Below are 25,885 nucleotides of genomic sequence, written 5' to 3' on the forward strand. Positions count from 1 at the left end.
ATACGCACACGCGACAAAGCCGTTAAAATACAAACGCTCGAATCACAAACGGTATAACGATGACTAAGTGAACGGTTCAGCATTTATAAATTTACAAACGTGGTCCCAATAGTGAACCAAACAAACGCCCGTGTTCGCGCGATCCTGAATCGGTTACGTTTGGTAGTTCCTCCACTCGGCCCTAGCAGCCTAAGCCCATGCCTTCAGTTGGAACAATTAAAAAATGACGCTCATAGTGACTGGTGACATAACCGGGAATTCTATTGATATGGAATAACTCACTCTCTTCTAGCATCTGGACCGTACACCGGAAATTAAGTATCAGATTCGCGCGATCATCCAAGAACACACGCGAATATGCGATGATACACACAGCTATTAAATCGCATTTATACACGCGAAGTTACATACACGCTAGCACATGCGAAATACTAACGCCCACGCGATCGAGCACGTTAAAGTACAAAAACTCGAGTCCTTCGCGATGATTCACGTGATCGTGATGTCCCTACGCCCGCGTATATCTGAACCGCACAATGAATATCACATTCAGAATTATGGCTTGCTGCAATTGGCCTTAAGCAGTGTTTTAGTGGGTGACATTTCCCGTCTCCTCTTCAATTGTAGTGAGTGATTCTGACTGGGAGCCCTGCCGAGAACCTAGCTCTACAGCTCCAGTAGGACATATTTCGAAAAAATACTCTTTGCCTTGGAAGGTGTTTCGGATCGTAAAGGAAATTTACCCCTGGTTGATGTCCATTGTTTTATTCTAAAACCAACTTAACACTATGTAACTTAACCTCACGAAGGAATTTTATGAAATTTGGACGGTTCTACTTTACTGTTCCACGAAACTAGGATTGGTGTGCTCCTCATCGTGTTTTTGCAGGACTGTTTCGAACACCTGTTTAAATGAAAACAATTTTAAATTAGCGTTCAAATTACATCTTGGTGCATCTTACCAGATCCAACAAACACCTGGTTATCGTGTATCGTAACCGATTGTTTTGGGCAAATTGGTGCAATTTTAAAACTAAGACACTGATGCTACTTGCCAGTGCCGGGCCCGAATCGATTGTATTGTTATTCAGGTTGATGGTAACCTGGCTATTCGCGTGCAGCTTTTCTGCACCGACCTGTTTCCGCTCCGGTTGTACCTTGCATACAAACTGCAGCGTGTTTTTATTCTGAATCAGTTCCTGGCTGATGTTGAACTCGCGTTTGATGGACTACAAAGAAATGATAAGCTAGAGCTGAATATAGCTGGAATCTTGCCAACCTACCCTAATAAGATCCACCTCCCGATTCTCCTCCAGGTAAAGGGTGATCAGGTAATTGTTGCCGTACAGCTCGGTCAAGCTTTCCGGCGTATCCACCGTCAGCAGGTGGCCATCCTTCAGGATCGCTATCCGCTGGCAGATGTGATCGATCTCAGAAATGCTGTGCGATGTGAGCAGGATCGAGCGATTCTGGCTGTTTAGCCGCTCTATTGTGTGGTACACAATAGATCGAGTTACCGGATCCATATCGCTGGTAGGTTCATCCATCAGGATGATATCGGTGTTGCCAAAGCAGGCAACAGCTACGCACAGTTTGCGACGATTGCCGCCGCTCAAGTTTTTCACTAGAATACGTTTGTAAGGTTCGAGGTGATATTCCCGTAGAGTTTCGATCACCAACTGAAATAGGAGTTTTGGTCAGTCTTCAGCGTTGTTTTGAAGTATAGAAATACCTACCTTATCGACGTTCTCGACATTCCGCAGCTTGCCATAGAATTCTATGACTTCTTCGACGGTGAGCAAAGGGTCCAGAAAATCATTCTGCGGGCAGTAGGACAGGCCATTCTGATAGAAAAGCGAACTTTATGAGATTTGATATTCCTTAACCAAAAACTACGACTTACGAAAGTAAAGAAACTGAAACTGCCGCTGCTTTGCAGCTTTTCCCTAGTCAGAATTGAGAATATCGTAGATTTACCAGCTCCATTCGTTCCCAGCAACCCGAAGCATTCCCCGTAGTGTATCTGAAAGGAAACATCATTGACCACTGTATCACCCTGTCGGTAACGTTTGGTCAGCCGATCCACCGACAGGATCTGATCTGCTGTGAAAGATTTCTTCTTCCCATTGCCATTCATAACAATTTCCTCCGAATCTACGGTTTGAAGCTCGTAAACCGGCATTTGTGAAGCTTCAACTGCGAGGAAGAATCTCTGAAGAACTTTCCTTTCGACAGCCGAGTTGATGGCCATAAACAAAACTCCCATCGCTGCCAAAACAATCAAATGTGGTTGAAGTAAATCCAGCGGAGATTTGTACGTGTTGATGTAATATCGCTTGAAGATCTCGGCCTGGATATAGTTCTTCGAGAGTTCAATCAACCCGTCCGCGAGAGCGTGCTGTGGAAGGATCAGGAACACACGGTTCAGAACGTTTCGGATGTGCTCTGTCATCTCCGATTCGCCGAGAATGTCGAACAGGATGATTATAGTCAGTGTTCCCAAAGCGGTGATAACGTTCAAACAGAAAAGGGACATGTTGGCAAAACTGGCGTCGTTGAATAACTTCTCGAACAGATGTATGGCTGGAATGGAGGCAAAGCCGTAGAACACTAGTAGCAGACAAATTCCGCCCAATTGGTCTTTATCTACGAAAACAGGGATGCCAAAGGCTAGAAAGACGACAACGGCTAGGGCCACAGCGATCAGGAATATCTACGATAGAGAAGAAATAGTTTGATTAGATGAATCAAACGCAGTTGGCGATTTGTTCTCGTTACCATGGCATCCCAAAGGTAGGCGACTCCCCAGTAATGACGAAGCTTCACTCCAGCTAGCCTTTGCTGCATCTTCTCTCCACGAGTTCGTTCATTTACTATATAAACGGAGGCTCCAGCTAGCACTAAACTGAACGATAGCAGAATAATCAAGGATATTCCAGCGTCGGCAACTTGTTGAAGTCTGCGTAGAGAGAAAAGAGTGGATTTAGAAATACCAAAAAAGCTTGGATCATTAAACTTACATAGACGATACCGTCAACTCATCTTCCTCTATCTTCAATGGATGGTTGATTGTGTGAATGTTGTAGGTATCGTTCTCCAACTCTGATTTTAGAATCGCCGAATCTAGCATGTTCAACCAAATCGGCATTGAATGGTATCCCTTGTTGTTATACCAAACAAAGTGCTTATCCTTGCGGTTTGTCAAGCCACCGTAGCGTCGTTCTTCGAACTCTGCGTTTGTTCGTAAAATCCACCGGAAGGCTTGTTCTGAGCTATTGAATAGATAACAGTCTGCCTCATTGCAGTGTGCTAAGATATTGCTGTCGACGTCTAGCTCGAAGGCGGTACCGTTACCGGTCTTGGTGTAGAATTCCGCAGCTCCTTCGTACAATCGGTCGGTCAGGTCTAGAGCTTTATCGTACTCACCCGGTGGTCGGATGGTCATAAAGAGCATGGCGATGATTTCGAACAGTGTCGGAAGAACCAGCATGCATATCAGAAGTCGATAGCTGCGACAGAAATGTAGGTATCGCTTGCGCAAAAGGAACCGGAGTATCTGGAAGGTGCTTTGTCGGTGTTCGATTGGTTTCGATTCCTGAGTTCCGTTGGCAGGTACAATTTCGGGCTCTGCCTTTTCGACTGGAGGAGGTTCACGAGCGTGCACAGCGTTGAATATATTCAGGAGATTTTCATTCTTAAGATCATAGCTCAGGATGAGGGTCTTTTCTTGGGACAGGTTCAGCTGGTCGAACAGGGGTTGTAAGCTGTGGAAGGAAGCGAATGATTTGATGATTATGGGGCGATCAAATCGACCGTTATGAGTCCGACAGGGTACCCGGGTACTAATAATTGTTCATGGAAGTTCCCAGTGGTGCGGATTCAATTGGCAGCAAGTTTGTGCAACGTCAGTATCGTCCGAAAGAAAAACCGGGGAAGTACTTGCATGTTTGTGGTGGGTTTGTATGAATCCACCGGTGGGACAGAAATGAAATAAGAATACTAGTTTTCTTTAATTCCTTCAAAAGACTGGGATTGATTACTTGAGTCTGTGGTCAGTTTCCTTATCTTTACTTCTCTTAGCGATGAGTACAGATGTCGGTTGCTAAGCATTGCTGTTAACGGATCATGTTACAGACCTAGTAGAGGTTGACACGAAAGAGTCGGATGAAGAACGTTCAGTGCGAATTAAAGTAATGGCCGAAGCTAGAGATGTCGAGAATGCACCTATAATAATGGTAATGAAGGATCAGTATTGTTACTTGAAGAGTGAAGTTATGCGTTGGAAGTTGGATATTTTCGGGGATACAACAGCCATTCGTTATTCGACCTCGCAGGCCACACCTTTCGCGACACGTTCAGAAGTCTGATCCAAAACAATTAGATGACCATGAACAGATTTACTTATTTGAAGTCGTTGCTTAGGGGCGAAGCTGTGCTGGATATTTGTTCGGTGGAGATGTCATCCGTGAATTATGATGTGGCCTGGAGTATACTGGAGAAACGTTACGAAAATACGAAGCTTATTACCGAGGCTCACTTGGAATCGTTTTTTCAGCAGAGGCGATGAATACCTTACCCTGTTACCTTGTTGGCTACAGTGTCATCTCGCCAATGCCGGGCGTATCATAGAGTTCCATCTTTGTCGGTTTTGGGTGGCGTCCTTCCATTTCGCAGCATGTTCAGGGATCTCCTGCCCTCTTTCACTGCCAACGTATACGTGGCCTTCCGCGAAGTCGGCATCCTCTTCCTGGCTCCCTGCTGAATACTGTTTTTGCAATTCTTTCTTCCGACATTCGTACCACACTCTATTTTCGCATATCCCGCCGAGTATTGTCCGCAGCACTTTACGCTCGAGGACTCCTATCTGCCTCCCTCAACGTCCACGCTTCGCCATAAAGATAAATAAAGAGCGACAGGGAGGATCAGTGTCTTGTATAAGGCGAATTTTGTTGATGTTTGCAGGTTGCGGGTCCTAAGCTGGTTACGTAGACCGTAAAATGCCCTGTTGGCAGCTAAAATACGCCTTTTTATCTCACGGGAATCATCATTGTCGCAAGTCACAAGTGTACCAAGATAAACGAATTCTTCGACCACTTCAAACACGTTAGCATCATGTACTACCTCGGAACCAATACCACTAGATCTGCCTCTCTCTATACCTGCGACCATGTACTTTAACTTGGCTGTGGTGATGACTAAGTCTATCCTCGCTGTCTCCCTCTTAAAAGGCACGATGGCCTCTTCCACTGTTCTAAAACCGATTCCAAGCATATGCGACCTAGTGATGATAGTTCCGTTCCATTGCATGCCAGCTCTCCTGAATAGCTCCTTCAAGACCAATATTGAGTAGCAAATTTGAAAGTGCGTCGCCTTGCTTCAATCCATCTAATGTCACAAATGAGTTTAAGATCTCATCTGTAATCCGAATACTTGATTTTGAACCATCCAATGTCGCACGAAACAGTTTTGCCGAAAAACCGGTTTCTGACATAATCTGCCACAGGTCATTTCTTTTCACTGAGTCGTATGCCGCCTTAAAATCACTGAACAGATGGCGGGTCTGCAAGTTGTACTCCCGGAATTCGTCTAGGATCATCCGCAGACTGAACATCTGATCCTTCGTTGATCGGCCCTCACGAAAACCAGCCTGGTATTCGCCGACGAAGGATTCCTCAAGCTAAACAGGATATGCGACAGTATTTTGTACGCCGAGTTCAGGAGAGATATCCCCCTGTAATTGGCACAACGTAACTCAGTGGACTCTTGTTGAGAATATAATTCTTGAAGACCCGCAGTTTTTTTGAACCAGCGTATGATTCGTTTGTCGAAGAGAGCCTTCATCGTTCAGCAGATCGGTGATTCGAATGACATAGCTTTCCGTCGATTTGCTGGGTTAGAAAGGCGGTTCCATTCGAATCCCGAGTTGAGGTTACGTTACACTGAGTTTATTCGTGAGTTTCAACAACTAGGTCACATGAAGGAGGTTATGAGTCAAACTGATGAGCATCTCGTATTGTACCTTCCACACTATGCAGTTTTGAAACCGGACAGCACAACGACCAAACTCCGAGTCGTGTTTGATGCATCTTGCAAGTCGTTATCTGGTGTTTCGTTGAATGACGCATTAAAGGGCCGGTCCTTTAATTCAAAAAGATCTATCGATCATAATCCGTCTCCGTCTTCATCCAGTCGCTATCGTTGTCGATATCGTAAAAATGTATGGGATGATACGGGTGCAGCCACTCGATCAACACCTCCAACGTATAGTATGGAGGGATTCAGTCAACGAACCAGTGCTTGAGTTAACGACGGTTACATATGGTACAGCATCCGACGAAATGTTTGCAGCGGTTGGTCGAAGATGGGTTGCAATCGTTTCCCCGCGCTGCTCGTGCACTGAAGAAAGATTTCTATGTCTACGATATACTAACTGGAGCAGATAACATAGAAGACGGTAGACAGTTAACGAAGGTGATGATCGAGTTAACGAAGTTTTACATTGCGGAAGTGGGATTCGAATTGCCCCGCACTTCTGGCTGATTTATCCCCCTCTATTGGATGATCGTGTGACACTTGAGTTGAATTTTTCGAGTTCCTAAGTCAAAACGCTAGGTTTGTTGTGGTAACCTAAATTCGAGAAATTCTGATTTCATTCGCCGATCTGGAGCAATATCACTGTGTTCACTAAACGAACGGTTTTTGCCGAAGCAGCTCGTTTGTTTGAACCACTTGGTCTAGTTGGACCAGTTGTTGTCATAGCAAAAATCTTTCTCGAAACGTTGTGGAAACAGCAATGTGTTTGGGATGACCCACTGCCGGGTGAAATGCCGCAAGCTGAACAAGCCTTTGATCCGAGAGAATACGCTGAACAAGAATTGTTCAAGCCAATATCCAGCAACATTGTGTGTTGGGTCAGTCCTTCTGGCAGACGCATAGGAGGAACCTCATTGCCTTGTCTTCGCTTTCGGTTTCTCGGTGGGTGACGTTTCGAGCAGATTTGATGTGGGTCGAGCTCCAAGGCTTCTGCGACGCTTCAGAGACCTACGGTGCCTGCCTATATTTACGCTATAAAGGAGGGGGGGGGCTAAGATATCTGTTCGATTGTTAGCAGCCAAGTCCAGAGTCGCGCCACTAGAGGATTTGAAGCGAAAGAAAAAGATGCAAACTAGACCATACTTCTGGATCGATTCGACGATTGGGTTGTACTGGTTTCCGTTACTACCATCCAGATGGCAATGGTTCATTGCAAATCGGATGTCGGAGATTCAGCATAATACTAATGTTAGTTCGTGGAATCTCGTGTCAGGTGTGGAGAACCCTGCTAACATTATCTCGCGCGGGATGACTCCGGCACAACTGCGGTATCAAAGAGTGTGAGGATCCGTTATGGGTGCTCCAAGATCGCAGTAGTTGGAAGGTAGATACGCCCGTCGAAGACATAGACCATTCATTGTTGGAGTAAAGGTTGACTGTACTGCCGGCGACGACAGATCCTCCGAGTAATATCTTTACACTGCGATCCTCGCTTTTCGCTTCGCACCAATATCGATATCTCACAAGCCTCCATTCGTTCGACCTCAGTCAACATCACCCCCTCACTCATTGTAATACATTATTATCTGAAGCATTACCACGCGGACTCGCAGCTCCTGCATGCGAGCGTTCGTGAAAAGTATTGACCTACTCGAATCAAACGTTTGGTTAACACAGTTATCTGCCAATGCGTATCGCGTTTTCTAGCTGATGGCCGATTTGCCATCTGAAGGAGTTACTCTTGCACCTTCGTTTCTGAAAGTAGGCGTCAACTATTGCAGGCCGTTTCAGGAAATTTACCCCATCCGAAGGACTACTTCCAGAAAAAACTGTCGCGATTTTCGCTGTTCTCCTAGAGCACGTTGAAGACCTAACGAGTGCAGCGTTCCTCGCTTCCTTTAAGCGATTCGCCGTGGAAGAAATGGTCTACGCAATATCTGTTCGATCTTCACAACCGAACAAAATGGACTCGCCAACGGGACAATATCTTTGTAGGCATCATGGTTCCAATAAAGAAGAACAACCTACAACCACTGAAATGGCGACTGCGCCGAGTTTCCAACATCGTTCGGGGTTCCAACGGCAACCTTGGTACCAAGCATCGTCAACGATTAATTGCAAGCCCCCACTGGGCTGCATTAGACAGCTACGATACTTTGTAGCCGTGAATACCAGGGGGCGAACTACAAGTTCTGTTCAACCCAAGTCAAGTCTATCAATGATTGCTACTGTTTTGCTTTGCTCCATTAGGGTTGTGAACACCAATCCACATCCACTATCCTGGATAGTGTCAACCTAAGAAGTCTCGCGAACTAGTTTCATCATCTAACTGCAACAAAATCAATTACAAAGCCCCCATGGTGGCAATTGTCGGCAGCGTGCGCTGCATCCTAGAGAGTATTCTACGGGGGCTGACCCTTAAGTTACGCTATTCCGCCATGTTTGTTTTCTAGATTCCAACTAATTTATATTCTGCAACAGATTTTATGTGTCATCCAGCGTAAGCTAGTCAATCGTTCGTGGGCTTTATTATTGCTTCGTAGAATCGTCATCCTTCGCCATTTTTCAGCTATTCAACGGCCTCTGAATGGAAGCTACTTCCATTATCTAGCCAGCGAGCCAACGTTAGGTTACGTGTACTCTGTTCACGCTCAAGTTCCGGTCTATTCTTCCACAGGTCCTACCAGTCAACAACAGTGCATGAATTCATCGAAGACTTGTTTGTTTCTGTTGAGTAAACTCAAGGCCACTGTCTAGCCTGCGTTTCAATAGTAGCGGTTCTCGCGGAAGACAAGGCCTCCGTTCCAATGACTATCACCATAGTCAGACGCCGGATCATAGCGGTTCTAACATCACACTACAGCAATCCATCATCGACGTAACGTTCTGCAGCGCGTCGCTGATGGATAACATGAATTGGCGAGTTTGTCAGTAGTACACACATAGCGACCACCAGGCGATCCACTACACCATTGGTCGTCGGAATTACATTGTAACGGGGAGAGTGAGGACTGGCGAGCAGAAGTGGAAAATAAAGGACTTTGACAACGACCTTTTTGTGGAAACACTTCGTACCAGGGGGTGGGCGTAGCGTAGTTGGTAAATCGATTGCCTTGTACGCAGCGCACCTGGGTTGGAGTCCCGACCCCGCACATAGGGTTGGAAATTTTTCATAAGAGATTTTTCTAACCCGAAGAGGCGAATGACCTTAAGGTTAAAACCTCTATAATCAAAATAAAAAAAACTTCGTACCAGCTGCCTCTCTCCAATTTCGAATGCTGATGAGCTATCAAAAACATTAGCGAGAGCGTGTGACGTAACAATGCCGAGGAAAATTAAGCTAAAGGGCTGAAAGCGAAGAAAGCTCCCGGTTCCCTAATGTGGCACTGAAGAATGATCCTGGTGTTTCCGGACATGTTCAGTATAGTTCCACCGAAATGCTTGGATGAATAAAAGTAGCATTCATGGCAGATGGAAGACCTAGAAGCTGGTGTTACTGCCAAAACCAGGGAAGCCACCAGGAGATCCAGCGTCGTATCGGTCTGTAGGCCTGCTAGACACTCTTGGTAAACTTCTGAAAAGGGTTATCTTCAACAGGCTGCTAAACTACGTTGAAAGTGAGAACGGACTATCGCAAAGGCAGTTCGGATTCCGGAAAGGGATCTCGGTGGACGCCATCCGCACAGTCATCGCGAGCGCGGAGGAACCATCACAGCAAAAGAGAAGGGGTAATCGCTCCTGCGCCGTGGTTACGATCGACGAGAAGAACGTGCAAGGTTCTGAGAAGTTATTTTCAGAACCAAGTGCTGGTCTACGAGACGAGCAAAAGGGCACAGGTTGATTAGGGTAACGGCGAGAGTACCACAGGGCACCTTATTCGGCACAACGCTCTGGAATATAATGTACAACGGTGTATTAACACTGCAACGGCCTAGAGGAGTCGAAACCTTCGGATTTGAAGATGACGTTGTCCAAAAGATAACTGGCGAGACCCCCGAGGCAGTGGAGATGTTGATGGCAGAGACAATAGGTATTGTGGAAACCTGGATGGCTGATGTCAAGTTGCAGTTGGCTCACCACAAGACGGGGGTAGTGTTGGTCAGCAACCGTAAAAAAATCCAGCGTGTCGTGATCAACGGCGGCGGACACTCAATCTCATCCATGCGTATGCTGAGATATCTGGGTGTTATAGTCGATGATCGGTTACATTACAACAGCCATGTTGACTATGTATGTGAGAAGGCTGCGAGGATAATATTGGGGAAGCAAGATGCAGGACAAGACGACTCCTAGCGGATGTCTCATTCTCAATACTGAGGTATTGTGTACCGGCCTGGGCTGCTGCACTGAACTCAACACGGAACCGGACAAAGTTGAAAAGCACGTTTCGCTTAATGGCTGTTTGTGTCGCAAGCGCATACAGAACTATATGGTCGGAGGTCGTTGCGTCATTGCCGAAATGATTCCCACTAACTGCATCACTCTGGCTGAGGACGTGGATTGCTACCAGCGGTGGAATACACGAAACGCAAAGAGACTGGTCAGAGCGGACTCGTTGGCTAAGTGGCAGCAAGCGTGGGACAACGCGGAGAAAGGAAGGTGGACTCACCGATCCATCCCAAATGTGTCGGTGTGTAGGAAGCATGGCGAGGTGTACTTTCATTTGATGCAGTTTTTGTCCAGGCACGGATGTTTCCGGAAGTACCTGCATCAATTTGGACATGCTTCGTCACCCCTTTGCCCGGAGTGCCTAAACGTGTAGAGACACAGGAACACGTAGTCTTGGAATGCCCTAGGTTCGAAGGGGTTTTTCTAGTGTACCGGATAGATCATGTGTAGGCTAGATCCACCTCCGTGGATTGGAGCGAGTAGATCGCGTCGAATAGCGAGCAGTGGCCATTGGGGCGCCAGTGAACCGGAAGTTATGCTCCATCTGGAGCTTCTGGACAGACCTCAGCACCTACTGGCTGGTCCGTTGAGTAGGCTACGTCCACCGACGGGAACTAGATCGAGTAGATCGGGACGACGCGGGGAGCTAAATGGTTTACGGAAACGAATCGGGAGAAATCTACCGTCGGGGAATTCACAGTAGGACAGATTCACCGCTGTGGACTATCCGACTATATCGTGACAAAATGGGAGCTAATTGGCTCACAAAACAAACACCGGTACCGAGAGAAATTCCGCTGCCGGGGAACTCTCAGTCGGAGTAGGGTAGTTCACCGCCGGATAATATTTGAGTCGATGGAGCGGGTATCGGTGTCGGGAGAAATTACTCCGTCGGTGAGTAGGGTAATGTCACCGGAGGGGACTATCCGAGTAGATCGTGGTAAGGCCGGAAGCTGAATGACTCACGGAAACAGAAGCTAAATGGCTCATGGATTCAGCATCTAAGCGGCTCACGGGGACGAGAGATAAATGGTGACGTAATAGATGGAGACAAGAAGCACGAGAAGAGTCGAGAGTTAAACCAAAGTTCAAAGGTCGAGCCATTTCATGAATTAAGTGAGGCTCCGAGATATAGCAAAAGAAAGAGGTGCGACGAGAGAACAACGCCCCCCCCCACCACGAATTAATACCTTGTTGTGGTTCCGTGGGAAGAAGGGCGATAAAAGAGAAAGAAGTGTTTCTAGTGGTTAGGCACGAATGTGAATCGAAGTGCCGGGATTTTGAAGCCTTTTAAGACTTACAATAAAAAAACTACATTAAGCCACAAGTCTTAAGTGGTGAGCAGGGTTCTAGCAACAAAGTAACCCGGGTTGGTACTTTCCTGGTTTTCGAAATCTGAGCATGTCACCCCAAAACTCATCCAGTTTGCGCAGGTACTTTGCTGGAAGCCCCGAGCAGAGTTAACAAAGGTTCACGACAGCCGAAGCAGTTGATCCAGTAGCAGCAGTAGCAGTAGAAGTGGTAGAGCCAGCGGAGTCGTTCGGGTCTTGTTTTATCGACGCCGGCTGCATAGCAGTTGGCAAAGTCGAATTTAAGTCTCCCGTACATGACGTCGATGGTCCACCATAACAGCACCAAACAGCATACATCAGAGAGGGGAAGGAGTCTGTGTGACTAGAAAGGCTTTCGATTGAAATTTAGGTGATTTCAAGGAGGCCGGTATGTTCGGAAACCAATAATTTTACCCCACAGCAACACTGTCGATCTCCCTCAGCCTATTGATATAAATCTAACCGTCGCTTGCGAACAGCTCTCTGATCTGTCGCTCCATTTGATCTGCTCTCAGCAACTGGATTTCATCAGCTGGGGCAGCTGTGCCCAGGCAGCAACTCAACTGTGCCCGTGAACGAAGACAGTTTGATTTTTATATCCGTGTTTTTATCCGAAACTCGCTTAACACCGGATGTTTTTGTTGGACACACAACGGTTAATACAACTATGGAAAAAATTCGAACTTACTCTACATCGGACGGACTAGCTTCTTTGTAGTTGAGTCTGTACTGCAATTTATTTCCGGGAAGTTTCGTTACTTCGTACCGCAGCTTAGCTTGCTTGTTGATGATTTCGTTGAGTTCGGCGATAAGCCCGGCACGCTCGCTCTCTGTTAGCGCTTTTAGCGTTATATCCACGTACAACGTATTCGTAAATTGATTCTTTAGTTCCTCGTGGCTTTGTTCCAGAATAGCCTTTCCCTGTAATCAATCATAGCGCATGGTTGGTAAAAAAAACCTCTTCGTATCAATTAGCATCTTACATCATCCAGAACGACAACTTTATCGCTCAAACATTCCGCTTCGTCAAGGTGATGCGTTGCCAGAATGACCGCACGATCTTTGCGCAGCGTCTGAATCAGCTCCCAAATGTTCTTTCTGGCCTTGGTATCGACACTACTGCACGGTTCGTCGAGTATAACCAAGTTCGGCGATCCGAGGAATGCGATCGCAATGCACAGCCTTCGTTTGAAGCCTCCGGACAGTTCGGACGCGTGGTAGTTTTTGTACTTACCCATCTTGAGGTTATCTAGAGTTCGCTGAACTTCGGTTTCAAACCCTTTGGTTAGTTTGATGCGTGCGTACAGCTGCAGATGCTCTTTGGTGGTGAGGTTAGGAATGAGGATATTGTTTTGCGAACATAATCCGATTTTTTCCGCATTGTTCCGTAGACCGGATATGAGATCGTAGTCCAGTGGAAGATGAACGTCGCCAACTGCTGGCAGAATCTGACCGGTTAGAAGTTTTCTGCGTAAAAGAAAAAGAATTAGAAACTTGAACTCTTTAGAGGGACAGATAATATTTACATAATTGTACTCTTTCCAGCGCCGTTGCGACCGAGGAGACATGTAACCTCGCTCCTTTTGAAGGTTACCGAAACGTTATCCAAAGCCTTTTTATCGTTTTCGTAAATCACGTCAACGTTTCGTAATTCCGCTCCAACGTTTTTATCCAGTTTTGCTCTGACAACCTGGTTGAAGGTTGTATCCTCTGGAATGCAGATCAAAATTAGTGAACGACTATAGAATTGCGGCTAACATCCTCCTACCATGAGTCATCTTTTCATAAAACAGTCCAATGAGGAAATAAACTACAGTATCCAATACCATCATCACTATTCCAAACATGAGATCATTCTCCTCCATTGAACCACTGAATGCGGAGACAAAATCGGCACCACGATACTGCAGTTCCATTCGCATTATGTACCTCCAAGCGTAACAGAAGCCCGTCGAAAATGATAAACTCTATGATGAACAGAAATTAGTACGGTAATCTACGAATGTGTAACTTGGCAGCAACCATCAACTTACCGCCACAAATTGCCACCCAGAATTAAGAACAGCCCCTAGTGAGATTATTATGATGTACGGTAGGAATGTCGCGAGGAACAAAATTACTGTCGAAACGGATCCGATACTAGCGGAAGCAAAAAACATTGAACACATGTAGCAGAAAGCCATTAGACAAAGGCCGAATACTAGCAGGTACACGAACAAGAATATTTTACTGGAATGTACTAGAATTCCACCGCCATAAAGAATGATCAGGCATAGTACGAATACAATGCATAGTTCTATTAATGTAGTTATCGCCCATGACATAGAGTCGGAGTTGGACTTGAGACCCATTGATCGCATAATCTGGAAAAAAGGTTCGTTAACTCCATGTACTAGTCACATACGTATCGTTAACTGTATTACCATAATATTACCACTTTCCTTCATCCAGATCTTCTGCCGTACTGACGATGACACGTGCACGATTAGGGCAATGAAGAAGCACATCTGAATCGATTGAGCCAGGTACAGACCTTTCTTGAAGCTACAAAAAACCTAAATTACAATCTATTTCCTTAAAAAAAACTCGAAAACCACCTACTTGTCCTTCACGTATTTCGGATATGGGAATTCTTTAGTGTAGAACTTTTCTTTAGAAACGTTATAGACGATTTCCTGGTTCGTCTTTCCAGACCCACCACCCAGCAAGAGACTCATAAAGTTGAACTGTGGTGCCCGCTTACGGCGACTAGGAGTCGCTTCCGTAGTAGACGACGAATCGTTTGAATTAAACGCTTCCTCACCAGCTACCTCATCGTCTACCTCATCCTCCTCTTCGTCGTCGTCGTCGTTAAAATCTAAAAAGTCATCGAGGGCCGATTTGTTGCTGAATTTGTTCAGATCCGACTGAGAAATGGTTACTTTTTTGCTCAGGTTAGCGAACAGCGAGTCCAGTTCCTCCGTAGTACTGTTCGATGCAGCTGTTGTGCTTTCTTCGACGTCGTCGTCGTCATCATCAGCTTCCTCATCGACTGCTTCACCACCACCAAGTGCAAGACCTAAATCAGCAGCCAAACCCGCAACCATGCTTGTTTCGGCTTCGACCTTCTCTGTCTTTAGTGCTTTGATTATTCCCATATCTACTGCATGCTGAATTTGGATAAACCCACGATGGTACCTCATATCTAGCTCGAAACTAGCCTCCGGTCCGGGAAACCAGAATCGGTTTCGGTTCTCCTCCGTCACCGGAGTATCGTCCGTTCGCATCCGAATCTTGTACAATATGTCATTGTGATTCGTTCCATTTTCAAAAACCAATCCAGCAAAAAATAACTTCTTCTGATTCAATTTGAATGCTTCCTCCTCTAGGTCAGCTTCCGTTGCAACCGGTACGAAGCGATCAGTGGAGAAGCATTCGAAAATGCTTGCTATCGTGTTCAGTATAGTAGCAACCGTTTCTTCATTCATGATTCCATTCAACAGAGACTCTATCAGCTCAATGTTGACGTTTCCGCCGGTGATCAACTGCACAATCGGAGACTTTGCTAGCTCGATCAGATTCTGGAAGCTCGCTCGGAACGATTCGTCCGTGTGCAGCAGGCCAACTGTAGTGTTCAGCCCTTTGAAGAAGTCCCGCAGACGACCCATGTCAACGAAGGTTTGATTAGCCTAAATTTCAGAAAATAATATAAACGAACTTGTGAATAACATAATAAAACTTACGAATTTAACGATTTCATCATTTCTCTTGCTGGACGGTCCGTACAGAATCTTGCCCTGCAGAATCGGCTTCAACGTTTTCCAGGTTATCTTCCCGTTGTTACTGTTGGTAACATCAAGGTACAGCTGTTTACAGTATGGCGTCGGCATTGCCGCCAGCTCGTCCGGATCTGCCCCGTTGAAGTCCTGCGAGTACAGTACGTTGTTGATGAACCGAATGTTATCACTTCGGGGAAATGCTTTGCCGCACAATATTTTGCCGGAGTTGGAAAACATCTGATTGTCGGCGAACAGTTTTTCGATGTTGAAGCTCTCTCCGACGATCGCTTGGATCTCGGGGAACATGTTGACTAGCTTATCGGCATTCCCTGGAAGCAGAAGCCAACATAAGTTCACAAGTTCTGAAAATTATTTGTAAACCAACTTACTTTCAATCTCCTTGAAACGCGGATTGGTAACGATAGCGGTGACCGTTCCTATTAGATTCCTTTCCCGAGCTAAGTTCACCACCGGATCGTAGATTTGCGGGGTATCCAGGAAAATCTGAATAATGTCCAGTAGGGGTGTTACGGGGGCCCGCTCGAAGAGGCTGACTTCCTCGAACTTCTGCGGACTACTGCACTCGTTTTCGATGGTACAGACGTACGACTGGAAGAACGGGAGGATTCCATTACTCTGCAGCTGCCGGGTCGGGAACTGACAGTCGCCGATCTCTTCCGCTTGGAACCGGTTCCGCAGAATGTACAACGACAGGAAAACCAAACAGGGCCACGCGTACTGGACGATGGTCATCCACTGGAATGAGACAGCATGTAGGTTTGGGCATTATAGCTCTGGTGCTTCTATAGGACTTAGAAATGGTCGATGGTTATTTATTCTGATAAGACCAGGATGGAACCCGAAAATTTCAAATATGGTGAAACCGAATTTGAACTGGGAAATTTTGAATGTGAAGACCTTAACCTGGATGCATATTGAATTACTGTTTACCTAATTATGGTTATTAAAACTCACCTGTGAGCTTGAGCTTTAATAACCATAATTAGGTGACCACCCCTTGCTGCTACTCCGTTATTGATCTGGACTAGCTCAAGTTGCACAAGGAAGCAGTAGATAATTATGCTTGTGAATAGCGAAACATCTTTCAATGTGCGACTCCTGGTAATCTTAAAGTGTTTATTGATCAATACCGGAGCCGGCCAGGCCCGAACGTAGATCGCGGAAGGAAAGGGAAGAGGAATGTTAGTCCTATACTTGCCGTATATACTATAGCGCACTCCACAAGTACCACGGGAGGAGGATATTTGTTAGTAAGTTTAGGGGTGGGTTTCTTCATGTTCTAGTTATTTTCCGTCAGCCTATTTCTGCTACGAAACCAAAAACCGAGACCAGAGAGGTGGCTGCCACTATCTGGACTAGATTTCGACCCATCAACTCATGGACCGAATACCAACGGCTTCTACTTGGCTTAAGGGGTTCCTTTTTGTGCGAAAAATGTCAAGAAAGTTTGAATTTACGTAAAGGTGTAAAGTAATGGTTTTAGTGCATTAAACTTAGAGTATTTTGGTAGTACATTTTTCAGTTAAATAAACAAGCATAAATTTATAAAAATATTTTGATAATAGGTAGAGTTATGACTTTTTGCCCGAAACCCTTTTTTTATTTAAGAGGTTTGCGATGATCACAATTAAAGACCAATAGATCAACTAAAATTCCAAAGCTCAAAAAATTCTATTAGTATATGAGTATTAGACTGGTTCAATTTTTGACTTTTAGCTCCACCAGGCTTTACTGATTCCTGAAAATTGTGCAAATTTTGGTACCGATCGGTTGTGTCTACGTACCCTCCAAAAATTCCAAAGTTTATATGGAAATTAGTATGGAAAATCGGTTAAAATTAAAAATAAATTCTTGAAAAATCACCTTATCAATAAATTCATGAGAAAATTATATATTTCTAAAGGTATTCTTCTACTGAACACATTCGTGGAACATTGTAAGTTTGTGAAAATTCGTTGAGAAAAGTTATTAACTAAAGAAGCAGCATGGCTTCAAAACAAGTAGATTTTATTATTAATCATAGCAACCCTGTTTCAATAACTGCATCTGCCACACGGGAGCGGTGGGTGGTAAGCCTAGTTTACACTTGTATAACGATGAAGCTATTTAAACAGGGTTGCTATGATTAATAATAAAATCCACTTGTTTTGAAGCCATGCTGCTTCTTTAGTTAATAACTTTTCTCAGCGAATTTTCACAAACTTACAATGTTTCACGAATGTGTTCAGTAGAAGAATACCTTTAGAAATATATAGTTTTCTCATGAATTGATTGATGAGATGATTTTTTAAGAATTTATTTTTAATTTTAACCGATTTTCCATACTAATTTCCATATAAACTTTGGAATTTTTGGAGGGCCCGTAGACACAGCCGATCGGTACCAAAATTTGCACAATTACTAAGGGCCATAAAAGGAATCAGTAAAGCCTGGTGGAGCTAAAAGTCAAAAATTGAACCAGTCTAATGAGTATTCTTCGTACCTTAACGATTAGTTGAATAAATAATATTTTTTCCTGAATTCGGAAACGTTTTCCCTAAAAATCGCTGTTTCAAGCTCTAAAAATTGTATTTAATAATTCTTATCTACAAAACAAAAATTTATGCATAAAAAAGGAATCGTTAAGGTACGAGAAAAATTAATAACGATGAATTGAAAAAAAAATTAAGAAAATCGATCTATTTCTCGGATCTCTATAAAAATTGAGAAAATATTCTCAATTCGATTTTTTGAAAAATAAGAAGGTATGTAACCCATTAAATCGTCTTTCAATTCGAGACCCGAAGAATTCGCTTTGGTACCTTTGAAAAGACACATCGACGTTTTGGTGACTGTGCTCCTTCTTGCGTTTACTTGCTAGTGGCATTATATTGTCTTACTGAAATTATATTCAATAAAAAAGGAAATGGCGAAACATTTATAACTATCGTGGAATAACTTCATTGAGCGCTCTCTCGAGTTGGTGATTATAGAATCCGGGTCACGGTCAGTACCGGTCCTAATTTGTCTACTTTTTCATCTTGATTGGATCGGAAGCTAAAATCGCTCTGCTTGTTGAAAGTGCATTGAATCAGACGAACGTTTCTACCTACAGTCGGTATTCCATGCACCGTGCCGGTGCTATAAGCAAGCAAAGTAATCAAAAAATAACAGTTATCCCAAGTCAGTGTGAACAATAAAGCACCGTTACTTTCATCGGTGCGTTATCGATGGTGTATTTCAAAACGTTTGAAACTCAGCAGCGAAATTTGAACAATCTTCGGTACAGTACAATGGCCGTCTGTTTTAAACACTGCCCGATCCGCCCTAGTGTTTGCGAAGTGCAACAATTAGACTTACGGAAGTCGTCTTCATGCGATTTCATCACACTCGTAGTGTTGTACTAATTTGTGGAAAGTTTTGCCATGGAAAACAACGTGCAACACGTCGTTGTGCATGACAATGTTAGAATCAAGGTACCCGTTTATATTGACAATGATAAGATTGATGTGCGTCTGTACGATTTATACTACCAATTAATTCATTACAACTATTATGTCGGAATACGTAACGGTGGAATCCATAAAGTTTAAAAGTTTGGGAATTTTTTAGGTATTTCCTATGGTGTTCCTGTCATGAGAATGCGAACGACGGAACCTATTCCTTCATACCCGAACTTTCAATACAAAAGACGCAATCAAATCTGAAATCACGCAATGCACCTAAATGACAAAAAAAACATGGCCACACGATCGTGACCCGTAGATCCCACAAACAACTTAAACCAAGTAATCGTGAAAAGTCATACAACACCAATAGCGAGGACAGCATGGACGAAGACGATAAACCGAGAGAAAGCAGACCAAGTGACGTCAAAGCAACAACAGGCAATGCAGCTAATGGATCTCCTGCAAGAAAGAAGATTTTTACGAATACACATTGTAAATATTATAAGAACCACGGCTCAGGTAAGCTAACGCATTGAGCCGTGTCAAATAAATAAACTAAAAAGTTTCTAATCCACGAATAACATAGCTTCATACCTGGACGCTAAACAGTGACTAACCTGTCGAGTTAGCATCCTACATAACAGGGAATATGGAATGTCGCGATCAAACTGATATTATTTAAACCAACCTATCCGGCAGTTTTCATATAACACCCAATAAACTGGAGACATTTGGAATCATTCGGTTGGTTTTGCAGCTGTTCTTATCCTAGCTCTCAGATCGAGAGATAATGGTTATCAGTGAATATTGCCAGTGCAGGGAAGCTATTTGGGACCGTTGATTTTATTTACCATATGTGTACAAGAAAAACTACTAGGGACAGCCCTATGGGGTTGTACGAATTGCAGACGTAGGACTGCAATACGTGAAATATTTAATTTCTTATTACATTTGGATTAATAATTAATCAAACATTTCTTTCTACACATTTGGATTAATAATTAATCAAACATTTCTTTCTACAGTTCACTTCATGAATCAAACCGTCTTGCTCATCAGGTCATTTTATTTACAATGAGCGATCGAATCCCATTAAAGAAAGCAGACAGATAACTGCGATGGAAAACCGAACTAATATCTGGAACTGCTTTAAAATGAGCGATCGAATCCGATTAAAGAAAGCAGACAGATAACTGCGATGGAAAACCGAACTAATATCTGGAACTGCTTTAAAATTTTAAAAAGTTTTGTATTGTGTGCGATAAACAACCAGACCGATGCTTAAAAATCATGTTTTAGACAATACAGTCACAGTTCTTGTATAGGACAAGCTTTATAGTTTTATTTTGCCGTTATTGTAATTTTCCTAAAGTACACATAAATGTAGCGAATGTAGTGATCTTAATCATATATCGAAGCAAAACATATACAAGAATCAAAAATAGTTTTATGGATGGACTTAGATGCATTCTTCAGCGATTTTTTAACTAACAGTGCATCCATTCATAAATAGGCTTCGTAGTACCTATGTATTGGTAGAATCAAAGTGGGATAGGTTGAGTGGAAATGAATCTCATGGAATCAATAAATTGATGAAACGTAAATAATAAACCTTCGTTGCACTTTCTTCTATCCATTCGCGTGAATTTGTTACTAAGAAAGTTTTCATCTCCTTAGCCTGTCATGGAGACGACAACGCAAAGAAAAACCGAAAGCTTTCGCTTCGCGCAACGAAAGCTCAGATTTCTATCATACACGCAACACTTGGATATACCTACACATTCGCCTCAAACAATAAACCCAAGCGAACGGTGTACCGTGCTTGAATCAAAAAGTTGTGCCAGTACATCGTGTTCGTACACGGATGGAAGATACGCACCAAGCAAAATGAGTCAACGCTGGTGATGATGGATGGTGCGAAAGAGACAACTAGTACCACGACGCTAGCCTCTGCTACACTGGCTGTGGGAGCATGCAGCGCAATGCTCTGCTCTGCCTGCTGTCCAAGAGGCAACTGAGCTTGCCCGACCCAATCTGCTCTTTAAATACTCGATGATGACATCATTCATAGAAGCGTTGCGCGTTAGGTACATAAATCTGTCGTGCCAGACTAGGGAAGCGCAGCCTTCTGTGTGCAAATGCGTGGTATTTTAACTATGCTGAACATTATTTAAAATTTTAATGCCATGATATCAAAAATCTTTGGGTTTATCTATTGGAATCTATTCTTAGAAGTATTTCTGAGCGATATGCGCAAAAAAATGAAAATTTAGCGTAAGATGGCTGAATTATAAGCGTTTAAAATTGGACCACTTTTCGTTACATACCATTTTTGTTGAATTTGCAAAGTGCACCCCCATATCGAAAACAAAGACGTAGTCCTACGTCAAAACAAAATATTGGCGTCTATTGCCTTCAAAGGAACTTATAATATTTTTGTTATAACTGCGGTATTTGTGAAATCCGTGCAAAAAACCGCATTTAAAGGCGAAAAACTTGTAAAAAGTCGTGTAAAAAAATTGTGCAAAAACATGTGAAAATAAACCTTAGTGTATGGAAAATTCACAGAGAAACCCGATGCACCGTATCCGTTGATTCACATTTAAAAATTGTAAGTTGAATTTGGACATCGAAGAACAAATTGACCTTTTGAAAAATCATTTGTGTGTGTGTGCTACTTCCGGTGAGTTTCAGGTTCCTGTTAATTTACGTTCGATCTGAATGTCTATTCTTTTACATTTTAATGCCATTCAATTAGCTAGAGATTACGGGGTAGGGAAATTTATGGAAAGTTAGAGCCATAGTAGTCAAGTGAGAGTAAGGATGTGTAGTAGGCTGGTTCAATTTTTGACTTTTAGCTCCACCAGGCTCTACTGATTCCTTTTATGGCCCTAAGTAATTGTGCAAATTTTGGTACCGATCGGTTGTGTCTACGGATCCTCCAAAAATTTCAAAGTTTATATGGAAATTAGTATGGAAAATCGGTTAAAATTGGAAATAAATTCATAAAAAATCACCTTATTAATCAATTCGTAACAACACTATATATTTCTAAAGGTATTCTTCTACTGAACACATTCGTGAAACATTGTAAGTTTGTGAAAATTCGCTGAGAAAAGTTATTAACTAAAGAAGCAGCATGACTTCAAAACAAGTGGATTTTATTATTAATAGCAACCCTGTTTGAAAAGCTCCATCGTTATACAAAATGTAAACTAGGCTTACCACTCACCGCTCCTGTATGGCAGATACAGCTATTCAAACAGGGTTGCTATGATTAATAATAAAATCCACTTGTTTTGAAGTCATGATGCTTCTTTAGTTAATAACTTTTCTCAGCGAACTTACAAACTTACAAACTTACAATGTTACATGAATGTGTTTAGTAGAAGAATACCTTTAGAAATATATAGTGTTCTCATAAATTGATTAATGAGGTAATTTTTTAAGAATTTATTTTCAATTTTAACCGATTTTCCATACTAATTTCCATATAAACTTTGAAATTTTTGGAGGGTCCGTAGACGCAACCGATTGGTACCAAAATTTGCACAATTACTAGGGGCAATAAAAGGGTTCAGTAGAGCCTGGTGGAGCTAAAAGTCAAAAATTGAACCAGTCTAATGTGTAGTATATAGTCGTTCTCACGGTAAAGAGGGACAAGTCTGTCTTTACCAGGAGACATGCTGGTGGACTTGAGTGATTCGTAGTTATGCTGCCTAAGCTCGACCCCCATCAGCAGAAGACAAAAAATAAGCCAATAAGGTATTAAGCCAGTTCTAATGACCCTGCCACTTCTAGTTTTCCGATCTGTATACCTCACATCCTTGCTCTCACTTGAGTACTATGGCTCTAACTTTCCCTACCCAGTAATCTTTAGCTAATTGAATGTCGTTTAAATGTAAAAAAGAAACTGTGATTACATATAGTCGAAATAAAAAAGGAAAAAATCTAAATGTTTAAAATTTTGCGCACATACGGTTTACGAAGATCATGAACATTTATTGTACCGTACGTCGTGTCGGTACTAGAGGTATAATTAGATTGACGATTTAGAAATCTCTATGTGATCAGCGATCAATTCACCACAAAACGAAATGGCGATAGTAGTGCACGTGGTGATGATATCCCAACTACCTTTGAATAGGCCTTTAATTTTTACTTAACTTTCTCATCGAGATGGACGTCTGTTCTCTGTGATAGAGTTTAGCTGGAAAAAATACGATTGTTCAGAAGCACTCCTTTCTCCGAGATTGTTTCATAATTTAATCAGTAAAGTTTTAATTTGAATGCAACATAGAAAACAACATATCAGTATCAACGAGTGTACAGATGATGACCTTTCGAATCATAGACCTGTCAATGTTAAGTATAGTCATTTTTAGAAAGGCTCATCACATCCTGGCCCAGTTCTCGTGTTATCAGCTGAGAGCGGCTTGAACGTTCGATGGTAATAAACATATTATTATTTATTCACAAGCCGTTCAGTCATACGAACGAATACAACACATGCTGACTGATCTGAGATTCTTTTGTATGCAGCGTAGATTAATCAGACTGGCGTCTAGAAAGAACGGTATCACTTTAATTGGCCTCTAATAGCGATAGGCGCTTAGACAAACGCGCATTCCATGGTTTGTTGATACTATATAAAGAAGCCACGCGCGTCGCAAAGATCGCGGCAAGGCCATAAAATGGCATTGCTTTATGATAATCTGTTTTAACCCTGAGAATGTGCGAATATAAATTATCCTTCGCTTTAGCTGGATCCAGAATTCGGTGATAGCATTCTGAACTTTGTAAAATCTACCACACCCAATCTAAAACGATTTGATTGTAAATGAGAGCTTGTATTTGTATATTTCTCTTTCGATCATTAATGCTATTTTGAAACTTTTCTGCAATTTTTCAGTATTTATTGAATAAAAATGGTTTCGGCTAGGATTTTATGCAAAGAGGAAACGAATAAACATCAAAGCGACAAAGTTATTGCCTGAAGAGAAAGTAAGCAAAGAGAGGCTCTCTTTTGCGGGCTTGTCGAGATTCCGGTCGACATATCAAAATGCATCTTAGGGTGTCAGCTTTAAAAAATATTTCCTTGACCGATATCCAATCTTTACTTGTTGTTGTAAACAATGGAACCACTATGCATACTTACGGGTTGTCGTATCCGCACCAAATAATCCTTTTTGAGCAAAGCACGGATCTGCAACCAGTCGATATACTTTGATAGCTTCATTGTGTGCTGAAGACTATCTCAATTACTAACAACAAACACTAAACTAAACAGCCGGCTGATCGCGGCGGTTGAAATCACGTACACGAAGCGCACACGGACAAATTACTGATTGCGGGACAGTTCTTCTGTTTGTCCTGTATCACAGTCGGAGGCATCGAGCAATAATTACTATCACATGTTATTCCGGGCGGCGCGGTAATCCTATAGCGCTGCATTTGGCATGATTAGAGCGGCGATGATTGTTTCTTTCGGGACTTCGTCCCGTCGAATCGGCACACACGACAGCCGGCGGTTCCAGCTGTGGCTGTGCCTTGCTGACTGAGTCACAGACGAAAATCCTCTTGCTATATTGTTGTTTCGCGGTAGCTGATAATGACCCTGAAAATTGAAGAGGAAGGGAAGTGTGAATTAGTTGAGAAAAAAGTTGACACAGTGTGTAAAATATTCATTGGCATGTGTTGTGCTGGTAGATGCGACCTAAGCCATCCTGGATGCCGAATCATATAGTGATAATAAAGAAAAAGATCCGTGTCAAAGCAATTATATTTTTGTTCATTTGTTCTTACGAATACATGAAATAGGGATTTTCCCCGGCTCGTTAGATGTTGCTAGTTAGTTAGTAACAAATTATCACATTAATTATGTTTTTTGTGATACCACAGACAGCTATACAGTATAATAATGATTGTAGGATGCAAAATGACGAAAAAAGATACCGTGAAAAATACCGAGTACAATAGATATTTGTTCGCTCATTTTTACTTATTAAGAGGAGGGTCTCATTCTAAATTTTCAAAAAATTAGATTTTTTTCTTTTTATTTTTTGAAAGGTATACTATATTGTATACTATATTGTGTTAAATGGGTTTTTCGATCCGCACATCAAAAAAGTTTCATTGGAGCAATTACATATAAAATCTAAAAATTCTTCGTATTCACTATTTTTAGTGATGACTTATACAAAGTTAAGGCTCAAAAAATCGAAAAAAATGTTACTGCATATTCTGAAAGTACATACTATCGGGAATATCTGTGTGAAATCTCATCCAGATCGGTGCTGTAGATTTCAAACCACAGGAAAAGGACCATTGCAGTGAACATGATATCTCAAAAACTACTCAACCGATTTTCATAAGTTTTTGTTTTAAAATCTTCATATTTATATTCTCGTGTACTGGAATGGCCCATTTATCATTGAAAAGTTTTTGTTACTTTGCAATGCATTTTTGTTTAATATTTTGAATATCTTAAACAACAATTTTTTGTCAACATTGCTTTTTGTTTAAACAATTTCTTTTTGGGAAACCGAACCGTTCACATACGCCACAGTGTATTTTTCTTCAATTTTTTTTTTTACTTTTTTGGAATAATATTTTTTTTTACTTTTTTGGTTTAGCTGGAAGAGTGTTCACCCCAAGCGTCTGCGAAAAAATGCGCTTCGGGGGAAGAGCAATAACTACGACAATTTCCAATATATTTTTTAAACATCTTGATTTTATTTTCTTCGATAGTACTACCAACAAATTGATTTTCAATTTTTCAAAGAGAATTTGAATATAGTAGGGTAAGGTGGGGCAAATCCGACCTAGTAAATGGTTTTGGCTGTAAAATGCTCATTTTACATCGGATCAAGTCGTTTTATATACCAAATTAAAGATTAGACTCCTGAACAACTTTCCATATATA

General features: G+C 42.5%; 1 protein-coding gene across 1 annotated transcript; it reads right to left on the reverse strand.

Moving 5' to 3' along the window:
* Positions 1–749: 749 nt before the first annotated feature.
* On the reverse strand, positions 750–24,595 carry LOC131688794 (glucosylceramide transporter ABCA12-like). Its single transcript, XM_058973321.1, has 17 exons — positions 24,119–24,595; positions 15,901–16,267; positions 15,476–15,840; positions 14,355–15,421; positions 14,177–14,297; positions 13,787–14,116; positions 13,522–13,720; positions 13,280–13,463; positions 12,737–13,220; positions 12,442–12,674; positions 3,021–3,764; positions 2,779–2,959; positions 1,904–2,713; positions 1,737–1,844; positions 1,284–1,679; positions 963–1,229; positions 750–904 (listed from the first exon to the last, which is right to left on the reverse strand). Exons 1-17 carry the CDS (start codon positions 24,197–24,199, stop codon positions 839–841), a joined length of 6,003 nt encoding a protein of 2,000 aa, XP_058829304.1. The 5' UTR covers positions 24,200–24,595; the 3' UTR covers positions 750–838.
* Positions 24,596–25,885: the final 1,290 nt, after the last annotated feature.

Source organism: Topomyia yanbarensis, chromosome 3 (genome assembly GCF_030247195.1).
Source record: "Topomyia yanbarensis strain Yona2022 chromosome 3, ASM3024719v1, whole genome shotgun sequence".
Lineage (NCBI taxonomy): Eukaryota > Metazoa > Arthropoda > Insecta > Diptera > Culicidae > Topomyia > Topomyia yanbarensis.